Source organism: Mus caroli, unplaced genomic scaffold (genome assembly GCF_978045245.1).
Source record: "Mus caroli unplaced genomic scaffold, Mus_caroli_1 scaffold_5, whole genome shotgun sequence".
In the NCBI taxonomy this organism is placed as follows: Eukaryota; Metazoa; Chordata; class Mammalia; order Rodentia; family Muridae; genus Mus; species Mus caroli.
In genome coordinates this window covers 12,642,342-12,661,307 of record NW_028227260.1, presented here as the reverse complement: position 1 = coordinate 12,661,307, position 18,966 = coordinate 12,642,342, and the positions used below count along the sequence as shown (strand labels likewise).

Sequence of the window (18,966 nt, the reverse complement as noted above, 5' to 3'; positions counted from 1 at the left end):
GTTCCCCTTGCTCCACATCCTGACCAGCATGAGCTATCATTTGTGTTATTGATCTTAGCCATTTTGATAGGCAAAAGACAGAATCTCAAAGTAGTTTTGATTTGCAGTTCCTTGCTCATTAAGGGCGTTGAACGTTTCTTTAAATATTTCTCAGCCATTTGAGATTCTTCTGTTGAGAATACTGTTTAGATCTGCATCACATTTTTAATTGGTTTAGTTGTTTTTGATACCTAGTTTTTTTTGAGTTCTTTCTATATATTGGATATGAGCTCTCTATTGGATCTGTAATTGGTAAAAATATTTAGCATTGTATAGGCTGCCCCTTTGTCTGAATGACAGTGTCCTTTGCTATACAGAAGCTTTTCAGTTTCATGGAGTCCTATTTATTAATTATTGATCTTAGTGCCTGAGCTCTCAGTGATTGGTTCAGAAAGTTGTCTCCCATGCCAATGTGATAAAGGTTATTAGCCACTTTCTCTTTTATCAGGTTCAGTGTATCTGTTGTTGTTGTTGTTGTTGAGGTCTTGGATCCACTTGGACTTGAATTTTGTACAGGGTGATAAGTACAGATCTATTTACATTCTTCTACATGCAGACATCCGTTTTGACCAGCACTAGTGCGGGTTCCTGGAGTCATTATAAAAAATCAGGTGTCTGTGGGTGTGTAGATTTATATCTGGGTCTTCAATTTAATTCCATAGTTCAATGTGTCTGTTTTTGTGTCAATACTATGCTTTTTTTTTATTACTATAGCTCTGTTGTACAATTTGAAATCAGGGATGGTGACTTCCCCCACACTTTTTTTATTACTCGGGATTGTTTTAGTTATTCTGTTTTTTTGTGTTTCCATGTGAAGCTAAAACGTGTCCTTTCAAGATCTGTGAAGGTTTGTGTTAGAATTTTGATGGGTATTGCAATGAATCACTAGATTGATTTTTCTTTTGTAGGATGGCCATTTTTGCTATGTAATCTTACTGATGTGTGGGAAATATTTCCATCTTATGATGCCTTCTTCAGTTTCTTTTTTCAGTGAATTGAAGTTTTTATTATACAAGTCTTTCACTTGCTTAGAGTTATACCAAGATATTTTAATGATTTGTGATTATTGTGAAAGTTTTTGTTTCCCTGATTTTTCTGTCATTTGTTTGCAGGAGGAATAGTTTTTACGTTAATTTTTTATCCAGCTACTTTGCTGAAAGTGTTTATCAGCTATAAGAATTACCTGGAGGTGTTTTTAGGTTTATTAATGTATACTGTTACATCATTTGCAAATAAAGATACTTTGGCCGGGCGTGGTGGCGCACGCCTTTAATCCCAGCACTTGGGAGGCAGAGGCAGGTGGATTTCTGAGTTCGAGGACAGCCAGGGCTACACAGAGTAACCCTGTCTCAAACAAAACAAAACAAAACAAAACAAACAAACAAATAAAAAACAACACAAGAATTCTAAAGATATTTTGGCTTCTTCCTTTCTAATTCTTACTCCCTTAATGTCCTACAGCTCTCTTATTGCTCTAGCTAAGATTTTATATACTATATTTAATAGGTATGGAGAAAGTAGACAACCTTGTCTTATTCCTGATTTTAGGGGAATTTATTTGAGTTTCTCTCCATTTAAATTGAGGTTGGCTGTGAACTTGTTGTAAACTGTTTTCATTCTGCTAAGGTATGTCCCTTATATCCATAATCTCTATAGAACATTTATCTTGAATGGAAGTTAAACATTGTCCAAGGCCTTTTCTGCATCCAATGAGATGATTATGTGGGTTTTGTCTTTTAGTTTGTTTATATGGTAGATTACATTTATAGATTTCAGTATATTGAACCATCCCTGCATCTCTGGGATGAAGACTACTTGATCATGGTAGATGATCTTTTTGATGTCTACTTTGATTCATTTTGCAAGTATTTGATTGAGTAAAATTGTGTCTAGCTTTATAAAGGAAACTGGTCTGTAATTCTTTCTTAGTTGGGTCTTTATGTGATTTGGGTATCAGGGTAACTGTAGTCTCATGAAACAAATTAAGCAGTATTCCTTCTGTTTTTATTTTGTGGAATAATTTGAAGAGTATTGGCATTAACTCCTTAACTCCTTTTTTTTTTTTTTTTTTTTTTGAATCTGGTAGGTTTCTATGCTAAAACAATCTGGCCCTGGGGTTGGGAGATGTTTGATGAGTGCCTCTATTTTACTGTGGTTTATAGGCTATTTAAATTGCTTATCTGCTCTTAATTTAATGTTGGTAACTGGAATGTATGGAGAAAATTACCTTGTTTTGTTTTGTTTTGTGTTTTGTTTTTAGATTTCCCAGTTTGGTGGAGTTCAGGGTTTTTAAAGTATGCCCCTAATGATTCTCTGGATTTACTTAGTGCCTGTTGTGTGGCATTATGTTCCCTATTTCATTTCTAATTTTTAAAAAATTTTAAAATTCTCTCTGCCTTTTAGTTAATTTGGATAAGAGTTTGTCAGTATTGCTAATTTTCTCAGAAAACTTAACTTTTAAAAAATTTTATCGATTCTTTGTGTTGCTTTTGTGTGTTTATCTGGTGAGATTCCCTTTGTGGCTTCCCAAAGAGTGCCTGCTGGAGTTGGTGACTGAGATAAAGACAATGAGTAGTGGGAGGGAGGTTAGGAGGGAAAAAGCTGTGTGGTCCATTGGGGATGGGGGCAGGGAGAAAGGAAGCAGGTGTTCTGCTGTCCAGCTGAGGATAAAACTGGAGGATTAGATTTAGAGGAGCAGAGGGAGCTATAAAGATTCCAGTCTGCCTACCTGCTTCCCTAGCCAGAGTCCACTTTCTGTTTTTTAGTTTTAAAGAGGACATAATGCACATTGACCATAGATTGAACCACACATTATGAGACCCACCTTTATCTGTAAAGTGGCACCTTTGGTGATTAATTTGTTTTTGTTAGCAGATAGATGACTACGCAAAACTATTATCTGTGGTTCACCATTGCTAGCTTCAGTCTGATTGCCTTGGCTTCTTCTGCTCTCAGTTTTTATACCTCATTTCTATCACTAAGCAACTGGTAGCTAGAGCAACCCCCTTCCAACTCTGTTTCCTTAGAACCAAAGGTACTGGGACTGAAGAAGATGACTTGTAAAACTGCCCAGCGATCACCTAGTACAAAATAATTATTAGAAATGTGAAACTGTCTTCAGTTACTTTAGTTGACTTTGGTGGAGGCAAAGCCAAGATAGAGTGCCAGAAGACATGGAACAGTCTATGCACTATTTTAAAAAGTCACATCGAAATAGAGGCTGAAGGTTCAGAAGTTCAAGTTTATCCTTGATTTCATAGACAGTTTGAGTCTGTGAAACTAACCTCGGCTATATTAGCCCATGTATCAATTAAAAAAAATTCAGGATAAAAAATCCTAAAATGAAAACAAAACAAGATTCACATGGGTCTGGTGGTACAGGTCTGTTACCCTAGCTAATTAAGAGTTTAAGACAGAAAGATGAAAGGTTCAGGAGATGCCTTGGCTATAGAATAAGTTCAAGGATAACCTGAGCAATTTAGTGAGACTGTATCTCAGAGTAAATAGTTTTAAAAGAAGGCTGAGAGTATATATTAATGAGAGAGCAGTTCCCTAACACATGTGTGTCCCTAGGGTCAATCCTCAATTTTGGAAGGGGAAGCCAATGCATGAGAAGGTGTTTGGGTAATTTAAGATAGATTTATCCATTCTTAGCGTGTATGTTTTGCATGAGTCACTGGACTTTCCTATTTTCTTCCCATCCTCCCTTCCCTGATGACTTAGAGTTTGTCCCTTTCTCCCTTGCATTCACATTTTAATTCTTGACATCCTGCTGATTCAGGCAGAAGCCTGTGACTACTTCTTCCAGGAAAGAACACTATGCAGTGTCACATTAGATGCTTCTCTTGCTTCAGCACATCCTGCAATGTCACAAGGCTCCACTTTAGAGGCAATTTCTGTGCATAATTCTTCTTTATAGAACATTAGTGTTGGAAGCACTTAATGTAGTCAGTCTCATACTCCTTGTTGATGAAGGGATATTATGTTAGATACAGCCTAATCTGTAGTAGTTTATAGTCTGGATATTTTCTGATTTTGTGCTTTCTTTTATCCTTAACATAATTGAGGATATGCTCTGACCACTGGTCAGCATGAAAACAACCTGAACATGCTTTTCTATTTTTTCTAGGAACGTGGCACAGTTTGGGCAGGTTAGGTCTATGCAGGGAGCTGGGTTTTCTAAGTTTATTTAGCAACCCAAGGAAGGAGAAACTTGCCTTTGTCACCTGCACCCACCTTCAGGGTCCCAGGAGACCCAGGTGTAGTTTAAGGACTTTCCACACATAGGGTAACCAGTTCACTCCATCAGGTTAGTATACTGCTGACGCAAAGACTTGAATGTTTTCATGAGTGATCTCTGTGGAAGTGGGATTGCTCTACACTATGGAAGTTCTCCAAAGCCTTCTGTGATCAACTCTGTGGTACTTGAAGAGCTCAATGAGAGCTGTTGAATGCTCAACAGCACGTGGCTATAGAATCATTTTTGTTGTTGTTGTTTTTGTTTTTCAAGACAGGGTTTCTCTGTGTAGCCTTGGCTGTCCTGGAAGTCACTTTGTAGACCAGGCTGGCCTCGAACCCAGAAATCCGCCTGCCTCTGCCTCCCAAATGCTGGGATTAAAGGTGTGTGCCACCACGCCCGGCACTATAGAATCATTTTTAGATTTGTTTCTCAGTATCAAATGTAAGACCTTTCTTCTGTCTCTTGTCAACCAAGAAAACACTACAATGAAAAGAGTTTTCAGCTGATATAGGCCACTTTGCTTCTCTAGCATATTAGAAAGGGTTGCAGGATTCTTACCTTTCTGGGTCTGATATTTTGAAGATCATAAGAGGTCTGTAAGCTCCTCTTTTCCCTTGGATCCCTTACCTCCTTCATATTCCAATGATGTCCATAATGTTGTTCTTCCTAAACTTATGTGTCCCATCACAGAAGTGGGGTTTACAAATGGCCAGAGCCAAATATAAAAAAAAAGTCCTGAAACAAAACCACTAATGATTTAGCTACATTAATGCCAGATCATCTGGAATATCATTCTATCGGGCAAAACCAATACATTGACTCTTAAAGGTTTTAAAAATTGGCAGGACTATGGCAGTAGCAGCAGTTTTCTTATGGAGGGAGCCCATGTCCAGTATCCACTTGAGACCCTGTCCTTAAACAAACTAATATTCTTAGTAGAAGTCACCTTCAGGTGACTTCCTATAGCATGCAAGATGCCACATACCTTCAGAATTTAAGTTCTAGAACAAGTTCTTGCTACCTCAAGTTTTTGGTGGACAGTTTATTATTCTCATCTAATCTTTATTCAGTGTAGCTTCTTGACTAATTGCCCTGGAAGGTAGGATTTAGAAAAAGATCAACTCTTGATTCTTGTGCTAACAAATAACTAAGAAAAGCTTCTTTCAAAGAGTAGCTTCGACTTTTCTGTTGGATTGACCCATCTAAACTTCTCACACTGTCATTGCTTAGTGGCTAGTAAAACTCAAACTGGGTAGGTGCAAAACAAGACATTTCTGAATTTATCGAAACAAAAACTTGACTCAACTAAAGGCTGGCTATTCTTAGAGGGCCTTGGCTAACTACCTGGCTATATATAGAAATCTGTTTGTAGAGAGGAGACCTCTTGTGAAGATCCCTGTTGTAGACCACTGTGGGCTTGAGTTTCATCCTTGAACATGTACAGTAGAAGCAGTAGAAAAGGTATAGCTTGTTCTTTCTGCCAGCCCCCCTCTCCCTCCCTTCTTCCCTTCCTTCCTCCCTCTTGCCTCTTCTTTTCTCTTCCTCTATTCTCTTCTCCCTTTTCCTCTTCTTCTCCTTCCCCCTCCCTTTCTTCCTTCTTCCTCTGACCACCAGACAACAGTGTCTGGATCATTCTGTACTAGAGGACTTTTCCTGATTGATTGATTGATTGATTGATTTATACTAATTCTAGTTTTAGTTAAAATAGAACATAATGGATTTCATTTTCACATTTGCATATATATATATGTATATATGTGTGTGTGTGTATATATATATATGTGTGTGTGTGTGTGTGTGTGTGTGTGTGTGTGTGTGTGTGTGTGTATGTATGTATAATGGTATCTTGGCAATATTTCCTGCCCCACTACCTTTTCCTACTCCTCCTTCACCAAACAGTCCCTTTTCTATTTTCTAATTTTCTTTTCTATTTTCATGTTACATGTATGTATGTATGTATTGTTTAATGCAAATTCCTCATCTGAAAGCAAAGTGTGATATTTGTATCAGTCCCCCTTTATTTTATGTCACATATGTTTATGAAATAATATGAATTTATATTTAAATCTAATGTCCATGTATGAGAAAGAACATGTTATATATCTGAGTCTGGCTTATTTTGCTTATCATGATCTTTAGTTCTAGCAAATGACATAATTTCATTCTTCATTATGGCTAGATAAAACTCCATCGTCAGAGCTGGAGAGATTGCTTTGTGTTTAAGGGCACACATTGCTCTTACAGAGAACTTATTAGATTCCTAGCACCCATATGGTGCTTCCCAACCATCTGTAACTAGTTTTATGGAATCTGGCTCACTCTTCTGGCCCCCATAGGCACCAGACACACACATAGTACACTTATATTCCTTCAGGAAAAACACTCATACACATAAAATTAAAATAAAATTTTAAAACTCCATCATATATAAATACCACAATTTCTTTTTTAATCATTTGCTTTTTAACTAATTTATTTAATTTTTAAGTTGGTATACAAATTATTGGGTTCCATTATAGCACTTTTACAAAAAGATTTTGATTTTGATTTATGTCTATGTGGGGAGTAGTACATGATTCTGACCTGTGGAGGCCAAAAGAGGGCTTCCGAGTCTTCTGGAGCTCGAGTTACAGACAGTTGTGTGCCACCTGACGTGGGTACTGAGAACTAAACCTACGTCTTCTTCAAGAAACACTGAGCCATCTCTCCAGATAGATTATGACAGTTTCTTGCTCTATGTCCTTTCATTCTCCCAATTGCCACATTTTCTTGATCTATTTATCTATTAATAGGAATCTAGGGTGGTTCCATATCTTGGCCATTGTAAGTACAGCAGCTGTAAACATGGAGATGCAAGTATCCCTATGTTATGGCAACAGAGTAGTCCTTCAGGTATGTGTGCACTAGTGATAAAACTGGGTCATTCATATGCTTAATATCGGTTTTGTTTTTTTGAAAAATCGCCATTCTAACTTCCATATTTGCTACACTCATTTTCATTTCCAGTAACTATGAAAGTGGGGGTCCTTTCCCCAACATTCTTGCCAGCATTAATTGTCATTTATTTTTAATGATAGCCAATCCTCTTATGGTGAGGTAGAATTATAATGAAGATCTAGTTGGCATTTCTCTAGTGGCTAAGGATATTCAACATATTACAATTACTTATTTACCATTTTTATTTTTGAGAATTATCTGTTTAATGTATTTGCCTATTAATTGGATAAATTGGGGTGATGGAATGTTTAATTTTAGTAGTTCTGTATATATTCTGTAGGCTGTCTCTTCACTGATAATTTTTTCCTTTGCTGTGAAGGAAGTTTTCAGTTTAATAAGATATAATTTATTGTTTCTTGATATTATTTAGTGAGCCACTGGAGTTCTTTCTGGAAAATTTTTGCCTACTCCTAAATCTTGAAGTAGTTTCATTAGGCTTTCCTCTGTAAGTTTCAGTTTGGGGTCTTAAGTTGTGATCTTTGATTCATTTTTAATTTTTTGTGCAGAGTGAAAGCTAGGATCGAATTTCATTCTTCTACATGTGACTATCCAATTTCCCCCAATGCTCTACTGGATTTTTAATCCAGCTTGGCTAGCTCAGTGGTCACTGTTGGCCACAGTTCTCCAGATTTGTCTAGTCATCTAGTTAGATGTAGTTAGTCGGAAATAAAGGGATCAGGGGGTAAGATTACCTTCCTCCCTGTCTTCCTTCTTATAAGTCCACACAGCTATTAAAGGGACAAGAATATGCCTTGCCATTTCCCAACCTCTGTTGGTCACCAGTGATACTTGGGAGAACCAGAGCTTAGTAGGTACTATACACTCCCAGGATTTATGAATACTGTTTTCCTAGTGTAATTAAACTTTCTTTCCCTTGCTTTCTCATACTCAACTTTTCGTCTGTAAGTCAACAATGGTCCTGTGATCCTACTAGCAGCAGCACCTAAAAACTAGTTTAAAATGTAAGTTCGTGGGGTAGGTATAGTTTAGTTCTTGCTTAACATGTGCAAGGCCTTGAGTTCTGATCACCAGTACTGCCAGAAATAAATATAAGAATGCACTACTCCAGATTACTGAGAAATACTAAATCCTATGGGGAGGAAGGCTTCTGATGCATCCACACTAAAGTTTGAAAGCCACTGTTCTGAGCTGTTTTTTAAATCTTACTTCAAATTCAGATTCATTTAGCACTGGTAAAAGAGTTAACTCTCTGAGGTACTAGATCTAGTAATTAACCTTATATGACATGGTGACATAAATAATAGTATCTTCATTTTATAGGTGAGGAAATTGAAGGGCAGAAATGTAAAATAATCAGAGGGCTAAAAAGTGGATCACAAGTCTACTCAGAGTCTAAAGGAACAAGGCTCCACTTTTGTAATTCAGAGCTGCTTGGGAAATTGACGGTGGTTAGTAATGAATAGATTTTTCTGAAGTTGTTTTTTTTTCCTTCCTAAGTTCGCCAGGGGTATGTCTAGCTTTAGGAGAACAAGCAGTTCTTTATAATTCTGCCTCCTCAGAATTATAACTGCTCAGTAATAAGGCTGGTTCCAGCAGTCTTTGTTCTGTGTCCCCTTAATATATTAGTAACTATCTTAAGAGGTCCTTCTGATCCTTTTGACATGTAGAAAATCTACCACAACTCATCCTGAATTGAATTTATTCTAGGGTAACATGTTTAAAACAAATTAGGCTGCTAGTTAAGTACTTTTTGTTTAAATTCATGTAATAAAATTCTATTTAGTCTAAGTCTCATGTGACCATATTTCACTCATCCAGTGTTGTAAATTTCTATTCCCTCCTAGTTCCAATGTTTATCTGGAAGACCATCAGTGCTAGTCATCAGAACTTAATGGTTCAAGGACATCAGGAAAGGACATCCAAGAAATGTACACTCATGACTGGAAAGTACTTGACTCCAAACTAGAACACAAGTGCTTAAGTCATGATTACTCAGTTCTTGCTGTCCTAAATGATTTTTTTTTGCCTATTTTTATAAGCCATCAAAAATTCTAGCTATGTATTTTGGAGTCCAATAGGGTTAGTCTACTCCCAGACTACTGAAATGTACTGGCCACTCTTTTTTTTTTTTTTTTGATTTTTAATATTTTTATTACATATTTTCCTCAATTACATTTCCAATGCTATCCCAAAAGTCCCCCATAGCGCCCCCCACTTCCCTACCCACCCATTCCCATTCTTTTGGCCCTGGCATTCCCCTATATTGGGGCATATAAAGTTTGCAAGTCCAATGGGCCTCTCTTTCCATTGATGGCTGACTAGGCCATCTTTCGATACATATGCAGCTAGAGACAAGAGCTCCGGGATACTGGTTAGTACATCATGTTGTTCCAACAATAGGGTTGCAGATCCCTTTAGCTCCTTGGGTACTTTCTCTAGCTTCTCCATTGGGAGCCCTGTGATACATCCAATAGCTGACTGTGAACATCCACTCCTGTGTTTGCTAGGCCCCGGCATCGTCTCACAAGAGACAGCTATATTTGGGTCCTTTCAGCAAAATCTTGCTAGTGTATGCAATGGTGTCAGCGTTTAGAAGCTGATTATGGGACGGATCCCTGGATACAGCAGTCTCTAAATGGTCCATCCTTTCATCACAGCTATGAACTTTGACTCTGTAACTCCTTCCCTGGGTGTTTTGTTCCCAATTCTAAGAAGGTGCACAGTGTCCACACTTTGGTCTTCATTCTTCTTGAGTTTCATGCGTTTATCAAATTGTATCTTATATCTTGGGTATCCTAAGTTTTGGGCTAATATCCACTTATCAATGAATACATATTGTGTGAGTTCCTTTGTGATTGTGTTACTTCACTCAAGATGATGCCCTCCAGGTCAATCCATTTGGCTAGGAATTTCATAAATTCATTCTTTTTAATAGCTGAGTAGTACTCCATTGTGTAAATGTACCATAATTTCTGTATCCATTCCTCTGTTGAGGGACATCTGGGTTCTGTCCCAACCGGTAAAAAGGCCACTCTTACCTTAGGCTTCTCTAGTAGAGGCAAGGCATAGAACGAGTATTTTGCATTGTCATTGAGCTAGTGAAGGTGCAGAATTAGAACACCTTCAGTTCACTGTCAAGGACAACTTTATGAAAGTAACAGTTTAGTTAATATGGATAATTTGATAAATCCTCCTTTAGGAGAGAAGCCCGGTGATTGATTTTATTTTCTAATTAAAAATTACTTAGTCCCTGCCACCTACACACATACACCTAACTATGGCAAGGCATGGGTATATTATTTTGTAGCCAGAAGTCTCTGTACCTTTGTCAAATCTTGGACTATGCAATATTTTCTTAAGAGTAATATGAGCAGAAAATTATTACAATGTTGAAACAGAGTCCAAAGATGAAAATGGGACATTACAAAATAGGTTTCAAAATCAAATGCTGTCCTTAAAAGTTATATACAAGGCTGAAAATTTTCAAACTATACTTTAATTTAAATTTCCTCAAATGGGGAATAGGTTATGCTTTCAATTATAAAGGCTATATTTGGTACCAGGATCAAATTTCTTAACCAGACTTAAGACAGGCTTGAAAGAGTTAATGCTTATTGAGCATTATTCATGAGCAAGTGGAGCTGGCATAGCAACAATTTCTCCCCAGGGAGGAGAGGGAGGAGACAGACAGGACAGGACACAATGTTCACAGTGTGTGGTTGGAGAGCCAGCACTAGCCTAGCTGTATTGTTTCCTCTCCACCCCAGCACAAAGGTACTGGTGTGCTGAAGAGAGCACATGTGCCTGGCTTTGGGATGCTGAGCACAGAAAGCCTCTTTTGGTGCCTCTTCTGGAGCACTAAGACAGCGGCACTGCAGTGCAGCTGAATGGTTCATACTGTTTCTGCTAAAATTCTACACCTTTTGTAAATTGGGCAGGAGCGCCTGGAAGCAATGATGCGCCGGTCCCTGGAGCGTACACAGCAGCTAGAGCTGAAGAAGAAGTGTTCATGGGCAGGATCACCAGGGCCTGGCGGACGTGATGGTGAGTCTAATACTATCTCTGCATTGCAGGGCCCTGTAGGGGATCTCAGGAGTGACTGATGTCTGCAGGATTGGAAGATCCTGTGCACAGCTTTTAAGATTCTTAAACTGCCATGCTTCGTGTATGTGTATGCATTTCTCATAGTGGAGAGCTGTCATTCTTTTTGCTATCAGGTACTCGAAGCATGAATACTGGGCTTTAGGGAAGAGTGAAAGAAAAGTAGAGAAAATAAATATAGAGCCTGGTAGCTGAACTGAGCACACAGGTCCAAAAACAGTCTCATTTTAGGAGAGGGAAATAGCAGAAGGCACAGTCACAGCTCTAGATATGCCTGTTAAAGCAGCAGTTACTCTCTAAGAAGGGCTGGGCGGTTTCCTTTTTTTTTTTTTTTTCCCTGTTTGTTGCTCTGATTTTATTTTAAAGGAACTTAACTTACTTTACTATCTAATTCATAATCATCTTTAAATCTTCAAAGACCTAACTTATGGATTATTACTACTATCAGGATGACTTTCCCCTCTTTTCAATGTCATAGTTTGTTTCAATAATCTCAGTATTCTATTATACAGGAGTTGTATACTACCTCTTTCTGAGAGCAGATTGTAAATTACTGACTCTTGACTTTGCCATCTTGTGATTTTTAACCATTTGGCAATGAATACATTTTTTTTCTTTTGAAAAGGCAATAATTCATTTGTTACTTTTCTAATTTCTTTATTAAAAACTAAAATGCAGCAACAAATTGGAACTTTTTCTTTTACCTCTCTTTGCTCTGATTTTTTTCTGTGTAGGTGAATCAGAAAATACCCCACCCCTTCCTCTAACTTTAGCAACCAGCACCCCCCCTTCGGACACAGGGACCACTACAGCTGCTGCCGAGTCCACCTACGGTATACACGAGCATCACCATGCCATAGTGTTCTGTGACAACTGTTCTGATCACCCTCCTCCATCACTGTGTCTGTCTCAATTGTGAAGTCACTCAAAAGTGAAATCACTTTCACAATTGATTTCTTGGTCTGACTTGTCATGACTTTTCCCCCTAGAGCTGTGAACGACATGCCCATATGTTTTTTGTTCCTTTGTCATCACAGTGCTGCATGCCTTCTATCTTAGTGTCCCGAAGACATTTCATCCTCAGCTCACTAACTTCTGCCTTTAAAAAAATCTCATCAATATTTGGCTTTTGTGCATTTAGAGTCTCATTAGTCATCTTGTTTTACTTTTAAGTAGCAAAGTACTTTTTTTACTTCTTGTAAAAAAACAGAAATCACAGATTCTGAATAGAATGCTTGGGCTTGGTTAATGTGATGAATTTCTGGAGAAGTGTTTGAGAGACAGTGGTAGGGAATTCATCGGTACTACCATGGAGAGTCTACAGAGTCAGACAATTTGGCTTTCTGCCAGACATTCTATCTCTCTGTCTAAAACTACAAAACATAGAAAATATAAACATGAAAAATTTCCATGGTCTAGATTAAGAATAGAACTAGCAAAACTTTGTTTTCATTTAATAATGGCTTTAGAAATGCTGTATATTTGACTGGTAAACTGAAAATGAGATATAGAAGGGATATGATACTTATGAGCACTGTAGAAAGATATTTTAATAGTAAGAATAAATATCTTGGCTTTCTCGTATCCCTTTGATACAGACTATCCTTATTGGTAGTGCTAAGTAGCACAGAGTTTGCGTTATAGCTTGACACTTGCTTTTCCCCATAGTAAAGCTAGTAACAAGGTGAGCTGAGTGACTCACACATACCACCTATATGAATGCCAAAAATAGCAAGATGAAAGAATATTTTAATGCTGAACTTATAAAAATTAAACCACTTGGTCAGCAGAAATAGTCAGATATGAGGAATTCTCTCATTTGAAAGCATGAGTTAAATTTTGAAAATATTAGGTGTTAGCTTCCTTGATAGGAATGCATGGGTAGTTTTACTTTTGCCTCAGGTTCTAACACAGATTCACAGAGCACGGCTAGTACTTTTCTTTTGGTTGTAATGATTTAATTTAGAAGCTAATCTAGAACAATGACAGAAAACATAAGAACACCAAATCTAGGGTCAGATGTTTAAATTCTTACTATACTGTTAAAACATTTGCAGAGGAGCCATTTTGATGCCTTCTCTTAAAAATAGGAAGAAAATCTACCACTGCTAAGTTAGTGCTACTTTAAACACAAACTGCATTACAAGTTACATTCTTTTTCCAACCTGAGCCTCAAATAACCTCCAGGAAATGTTCTGTTTCGGCACATATAGTTTTATTCAAGGTGTTAGATAGTTCTAATAACTGTTGTCCCTGGGTCTAGGTTAGTTTTGTTTTTGTTTGATGTGGATGTGTTTAAAAGTCTCTGGACACAAGAAAATACCGGATGGGATTAGCATGTTTTTAGCTGAGTATTAGAATGAGTTTGACATTTAAAGAGAAGAGCACAGCGAAGAAATTGCAAACCGGTGACTGCTGTTGCCTGAACATTTCCAGCTTAAGATAATGAAAGCAGTGAGCTGTGCTGCAGTGGAGTACCACTGAACATGTGTGGATGAGGACAGGAAGGACACTTTGAGATATGATTTCACAGGCGACAGTGATAGAAAACCAATGTCTTTAATGCATTTCTCTGCAGCATGTGACAAACTTTCAACATCAACCATGAATTTGCCAAAGCAGACGGAGTCTCCTATGAGTAAACACCTGTCTTCATCCACCGTGGCAATATCTTATTCCCCAGACCGAGGCAAGTGAATGGGTAGACCTTGTCTCTCCAGTTTGCTTCTTTCTGGTGTGAGCGTCTTAACACTGCCCTTTGTGAAAGTCTCCTTTCTAGCCTTCTGTAAGACTTACCACTGTCTTAACCTCTCTAGGGTTTGGCTTACAGGACTTTGGAAAGTTAGCACTTTGTTCCATAAAGAAAGGTCATTATTAATTATTAGGAATTGACAGTATTCTAATTTGCCAGAACCTATTTCACAGAGCATAGAGGAGTTTTGTTTTGTTTTGTTTTGTTTTGTTTTGTTTTGTTTTGTTTTGTTTTGTTTTGTTTAAAGAACCTACTAGGTAGCTGGGCATGGTGGTGCACGCCTTTAATCCCAGCACTTGGGAGGCAGAGGCAGGCGGATTTCTGAGTTCGAGGCCAGCCTGGTCTACAGAGTGAGTTCCAGGACAGCCAGGGCTACACAGAGAAACCCTGTCTCAAAAATACTAAAAAAAAAAAAAAAAAGAAAGAAAGAAAGAAAGAACCTGCTATGTCAGTGATATAATTGATTAGCTAGAGTAGAATTGATTAGTCAGAGTTTTCTAGAAGAGTTGATAAGAGAAAAAAATAGGACTGTGAAGTCATTCATGGTTTGTAGGCCTGCCTATTTTATAAATGAAAACAATAATACAGAAAGAAGTGGATGCTTTTTTACAAAGGTAAAACATGAACAACCTTTTAAGGCAGTATTTTGTTTTGGGAGACAGTAGATAGAGGGACATCCACTACTTTCAGAACCTAAGTAGACTTAATAGCATCTATGTTCTAATGAAGGCTTGGAAGAGTCACTGGAGCCCTGAATTTTTGCCTTTTAGCATACATAGGTTAAGAAAGAAAGGTCTCTTCTTGTGTAACAGGAACATCCTAAAACACAGATGAAGGAAAGTCAGGTATTACAAGACTGTTGAGGTTGTCAGGACATCACCAAGGGGTGAGCAAGAAGAGGTCTGTGATTGGACAAGGCTGGTATGGTAGGTAGGCCTTTCCTGATTGGTACTCTCTGGCATTGATTTTATCCCCACATCCCAGAGGCATGATATATGTAGTAGAGTTCCCAGAAGTGTCATAATGCTGTTCATTTCTGATGTCCGTTTACGAGTAACTGCTCGAAACATGGAAGGAAGGAAGGAAGGAAGGAAGGAAGGAAGGAAGGAAGGAAGAGTTTGAAAAGAAAATACTTAACACTTTTAACTCTATGACTATTCCTTTAGGGAACACATTCCACATGTTCATTAGATCACGTGGTCATAGGTTGATCTTAAATTCATTTTTTGCATTGATAAACATGTAAACATAAACATGCCATTTCATGATTGACAACTGAATTATCTGCTTGTGTGTATATTCTAGATTGAAAATTTTTAATCTCCATACCATTTACTAAATAGGCATCTAAACAATATCTATCGTCATATATCCCTAAACCAAAACATTTTAGTTGTTAGATTTTCTTTTCTTTTTTTTGATATTTTGTTGTTGACTTTGCTTTTCTTTTTGAGGCAGCATCTCATTCTATGGTCCAGGCTGGCTTTGTACTCCTGTAATTTTGACCTTACCTAAAAAATTAAAAGCAGAGGAAAGAATTTCTCTTTCTACTATTATATGAAGGCACTTTTCATTTTTAAAAAAATCAGCATTCTAAAATATTTCTTTTATATATTTTTAAAATTTTTTATTGAAAATACATTCTTCTCTCACACAAGACATTCCAACTACAGTTTCCTCTCCTTCTGTTCGTCTCAGCACCTCTCCACCTCTCCTCTCCCCTAGATCCACTCCCCCTCCATTTCTTCTTTGGAAAAGAGCAGGCCTCTAAGAAAGTGTAAAATTAGTTTAAAATTAGTAAAGTTGGGCATGATCTTTGTTTTTCCAGTGTTATATGTACTTAGTAAGGGAGTTCAGATAACTTTGGGAAGTGGGGTTAATTCTTGCCATCTAGTACCGCTCACTGAGCTTGTTCTTTGTTCTGCTTTGCTTTGTTTTTGAGACAGGTTCTTACTGTGTAGCTCAGGCTAGCATCAAACATAGGATTTTTCTGCTTCAGTCCACAAATGCTGTGATTATAGGTGTGTACCATTACACACCTAGAGCTCACCTGTGCAGCTCAGGGAATAGTGTATTGAGTTAATTCTGATGCCACAAGAGAATGAATGAATGAATGAACTCTAAAATCTTGAGTGATGTTTTATTTATTTATTTTACTGGGACAAACTCCAAAACCATCCTTTGTTAGAGTTATTTTTATTTTCACAGTTGTTCTGCCACCAAAATGTTAAATGCTATCATTCACTATCTTGTTTAAACACTATTTTCTTTTATTTTAATTCTGCTTTTAAAAATTCAATTTAATTCCATCCCTCAGCTCATTGCATGCACCTTAATTCCATAGACACCTTTCTTGTTTCCAAGACTGCTGACACCACATAGCCTTTTTAAGCCAGCAGCAGAAATACATACATGCTCTTTGAGCAGGCCCATGGCTCAGGTGAAAGAGTCTAAGCTGTGAAATCAAAGAACATTTCTGAAACTTTTTTTTTTTTTTTTTGGTTTTTCAAGACAGGGCTTCTCTGTATAGCCCTGGCTGTCCTGGAACTCACTTTGTAGACCAGGTTGGCCTTGAACTCAGAAATCTGACTACCTCTGCCTCCTGAGTGCTGGGATTAAAGGCGTGTGCCACCACGCCCAGCTCTGAAACATTTTTGATCAGCCTTGAAAAAAAAATTCCTGAATTTTTGCATCTTACTTCTCTTTTGCTGCCTTTATAAAATGTTTTCAATGACTAAATAGTGTTTTCTGACTGACAGTATTTTGCTGTTGCTGTTTGTTTTAAAGTTGAATAATATATAGGTGAGTAAATTATTTTATGACTGGTGACATGTGAATCAGGTGGAAAATCAACTTGATAGACTATGGAGGTTAGAATTTTCTTAGGAGATTGGGGGGGGATAGCATATACATCATTCCCCTTGGAGTACCACAGCGACTACTCACTTTTGCTCATAGAAAGTGGAAGTATTTATTTATTTATTGTAATGAAAGCCACATCTTGTGGTAAATGCTTATAATGTTAGCTACTTAGTAGGCCAAAGTTGGAAGATCATGAGTTTGAGGCCAGTCTGGACAATATAGCACGATAGTGTCTCAAAATTTTAATATTAAATTGTCATGAGGATTAAATGAGATCATAGTATAAATAAGGTTACACAGTAGTTGGCACAGCATAAAAGCTCAACAAATGTCTAGAGCCTTGCTACTCAGAAATGTGATCCATGGACCAGTGATGGAAACTTTGTAGAAAGGCCAACTCTGAGGCCCTCCCTAACCTGTATATTAAAGTTTGACAAGCAGTGGATCAGACTATCAGTGACCTTTCTTTATTGAATACGATTAGAACATGATGTCAAAATTTAAGAGGGTAAGCATTCTCTTCATTTGCACATGAGCAGCACAGTGACTATATAAGGCCACATTCCAAGATATAGTGTATTCAGTGAAAATTACATCAGACTACATAGGTCTGTTCTTATTTTTACCAGAGAAGACAAGATCTCATGTAGTCCAGACTGGTCTCAACTTCACTAATGTAGCTGAAGCTAGCCTTGAACTCCCAAATTTTCTGCCTCTATCTCCCAAGTCCTGAGATTTCCAGTATGTGCCTGTCTGGCTATAAAACCTCTTAATTGGTTACAGTGTGGTGTGGCACTTCTACTCCTAGATACAGAGCCAGAAAAATTAAAAACACTTAAAGGGTAAATGTTCTCAGCAGCATTATTCACAGTAGCCCCAGTGGAAACAATTTGAATGGATAAACAAAATGAAGCATATCTATAAAGTAAAATATTGTTCAGCTTTAAATAAGAAAGTCATGCTGATAGATAATACCTAATAGATGAAGTTTGAAACTATTCCAAGTAAAAGATGGAAGGCACACATGTCACGAGTTACATGAGTTTGCTTATATAGAATGTTTGAAATAGGTAAATCCTAGAGACAGACAGTAGTTTACTGTTTAACATAGAAGGCAGGGAAGAAAGGTTAATGACTGCTTGATGGATAAAAGGTTTCATTTGAGAGCCTTAAAATGATTTGTAATTTGTTTATGATTGTGAATATACTAAAATCAATGAACTGGACATTTAAAGGGGAAAATTATATGATGTGCTGATTCTACCTCAGCAGTAACCCTAAATTCTTAGCCAGTAGGAAGTACCCTCATTCTTAAAAGGAGAAATGTTTCAGGGGGTCTTCAGATTTGCTCGGAAGGTTCAGTATACAAGAGAATCCACCAAGGGGGAAAAATGAAAGACAAAGTCTAGGAAAGACAAGGCACAAGCTTCCAGAGTCTCTCCAGGAGTCATTCAGGATGTGTTTACTGAAGTGAGTTAAGACAAGGATGAACTGCCCACCAGGGAAGTTTGGTAGATATTTGATGCTGATTTTTTGTACAGAGATGTGACCATGTGAACTCCTTGTTCAATATGTATCAAGATTTTGTATTCTTGAGCTGGGCAGTGGTGGCGCACGCCTTTAATCCCAGCACTTGGGAGGCAGAGGCAGGCAGATTTCTGAGTTCAAGGCCAGCCTGGTCTACAGAATGAGTTCAGGACAGCCAAGGCTACACAGAGAAACCCTGTCTCAAAAAAAATTGTATTTTTGAAATGAAAGTGTATTTTCAGATTATTTTTACATACAGTTTAAAGCACAATAAATGATCTCCTCACCAGCTAATGATGGGATCCTTGATAAAGTCTTACATTGCCAGGCATTGTTCAGAGACCCACCTTAGAAGCTGGCTTTTCCAAGGCCAGCAGTCAAATCTGAACACTCTCTTCTGAATAGTCCATACTCTTAACCCCGTTGCCATGTCTTTAACCAGGGCGACCCCACACAACAGGATAAGGCCAGCCTTGGCAGTGATCTT

General features: G+C 37.7%; 1 protein-coding gene across 4 annotated transcripts in view; it reads left to right on the top strand.

Annotated features, from left to right (window-relative positions):
* Map7d2 (MAP7 domain containing 2) overlaps positions 1-18,966 on the top strand; it is an 82,893-nt gene that overhangs the window by 32,217 nt on the left and 31,710 nt on the right. For 2 of the 4 annotated variants that reach the window (XM_029473680.2, XM_021153551.3), the window contains exons 4-6: positions 11,176-11,281; positions 12,073-12,171; positions 13,917-14,027. In XM_029473680.2, coding sequence (XP_029329540.1) covers positions 11,176-11,281; positions 12,073-12,171; positions 13,917-14,027 — 316 coding nt within the window. The remainder of the gene's footprint in view (positions 1-11,175; positions 11,282-12,072; positions 12,172-13,916; positions 14,028-18,966) is intronic. The other 2 variants (XM_029473683.2, XM_029473682.2) reach the window with 1 other exon arrangement.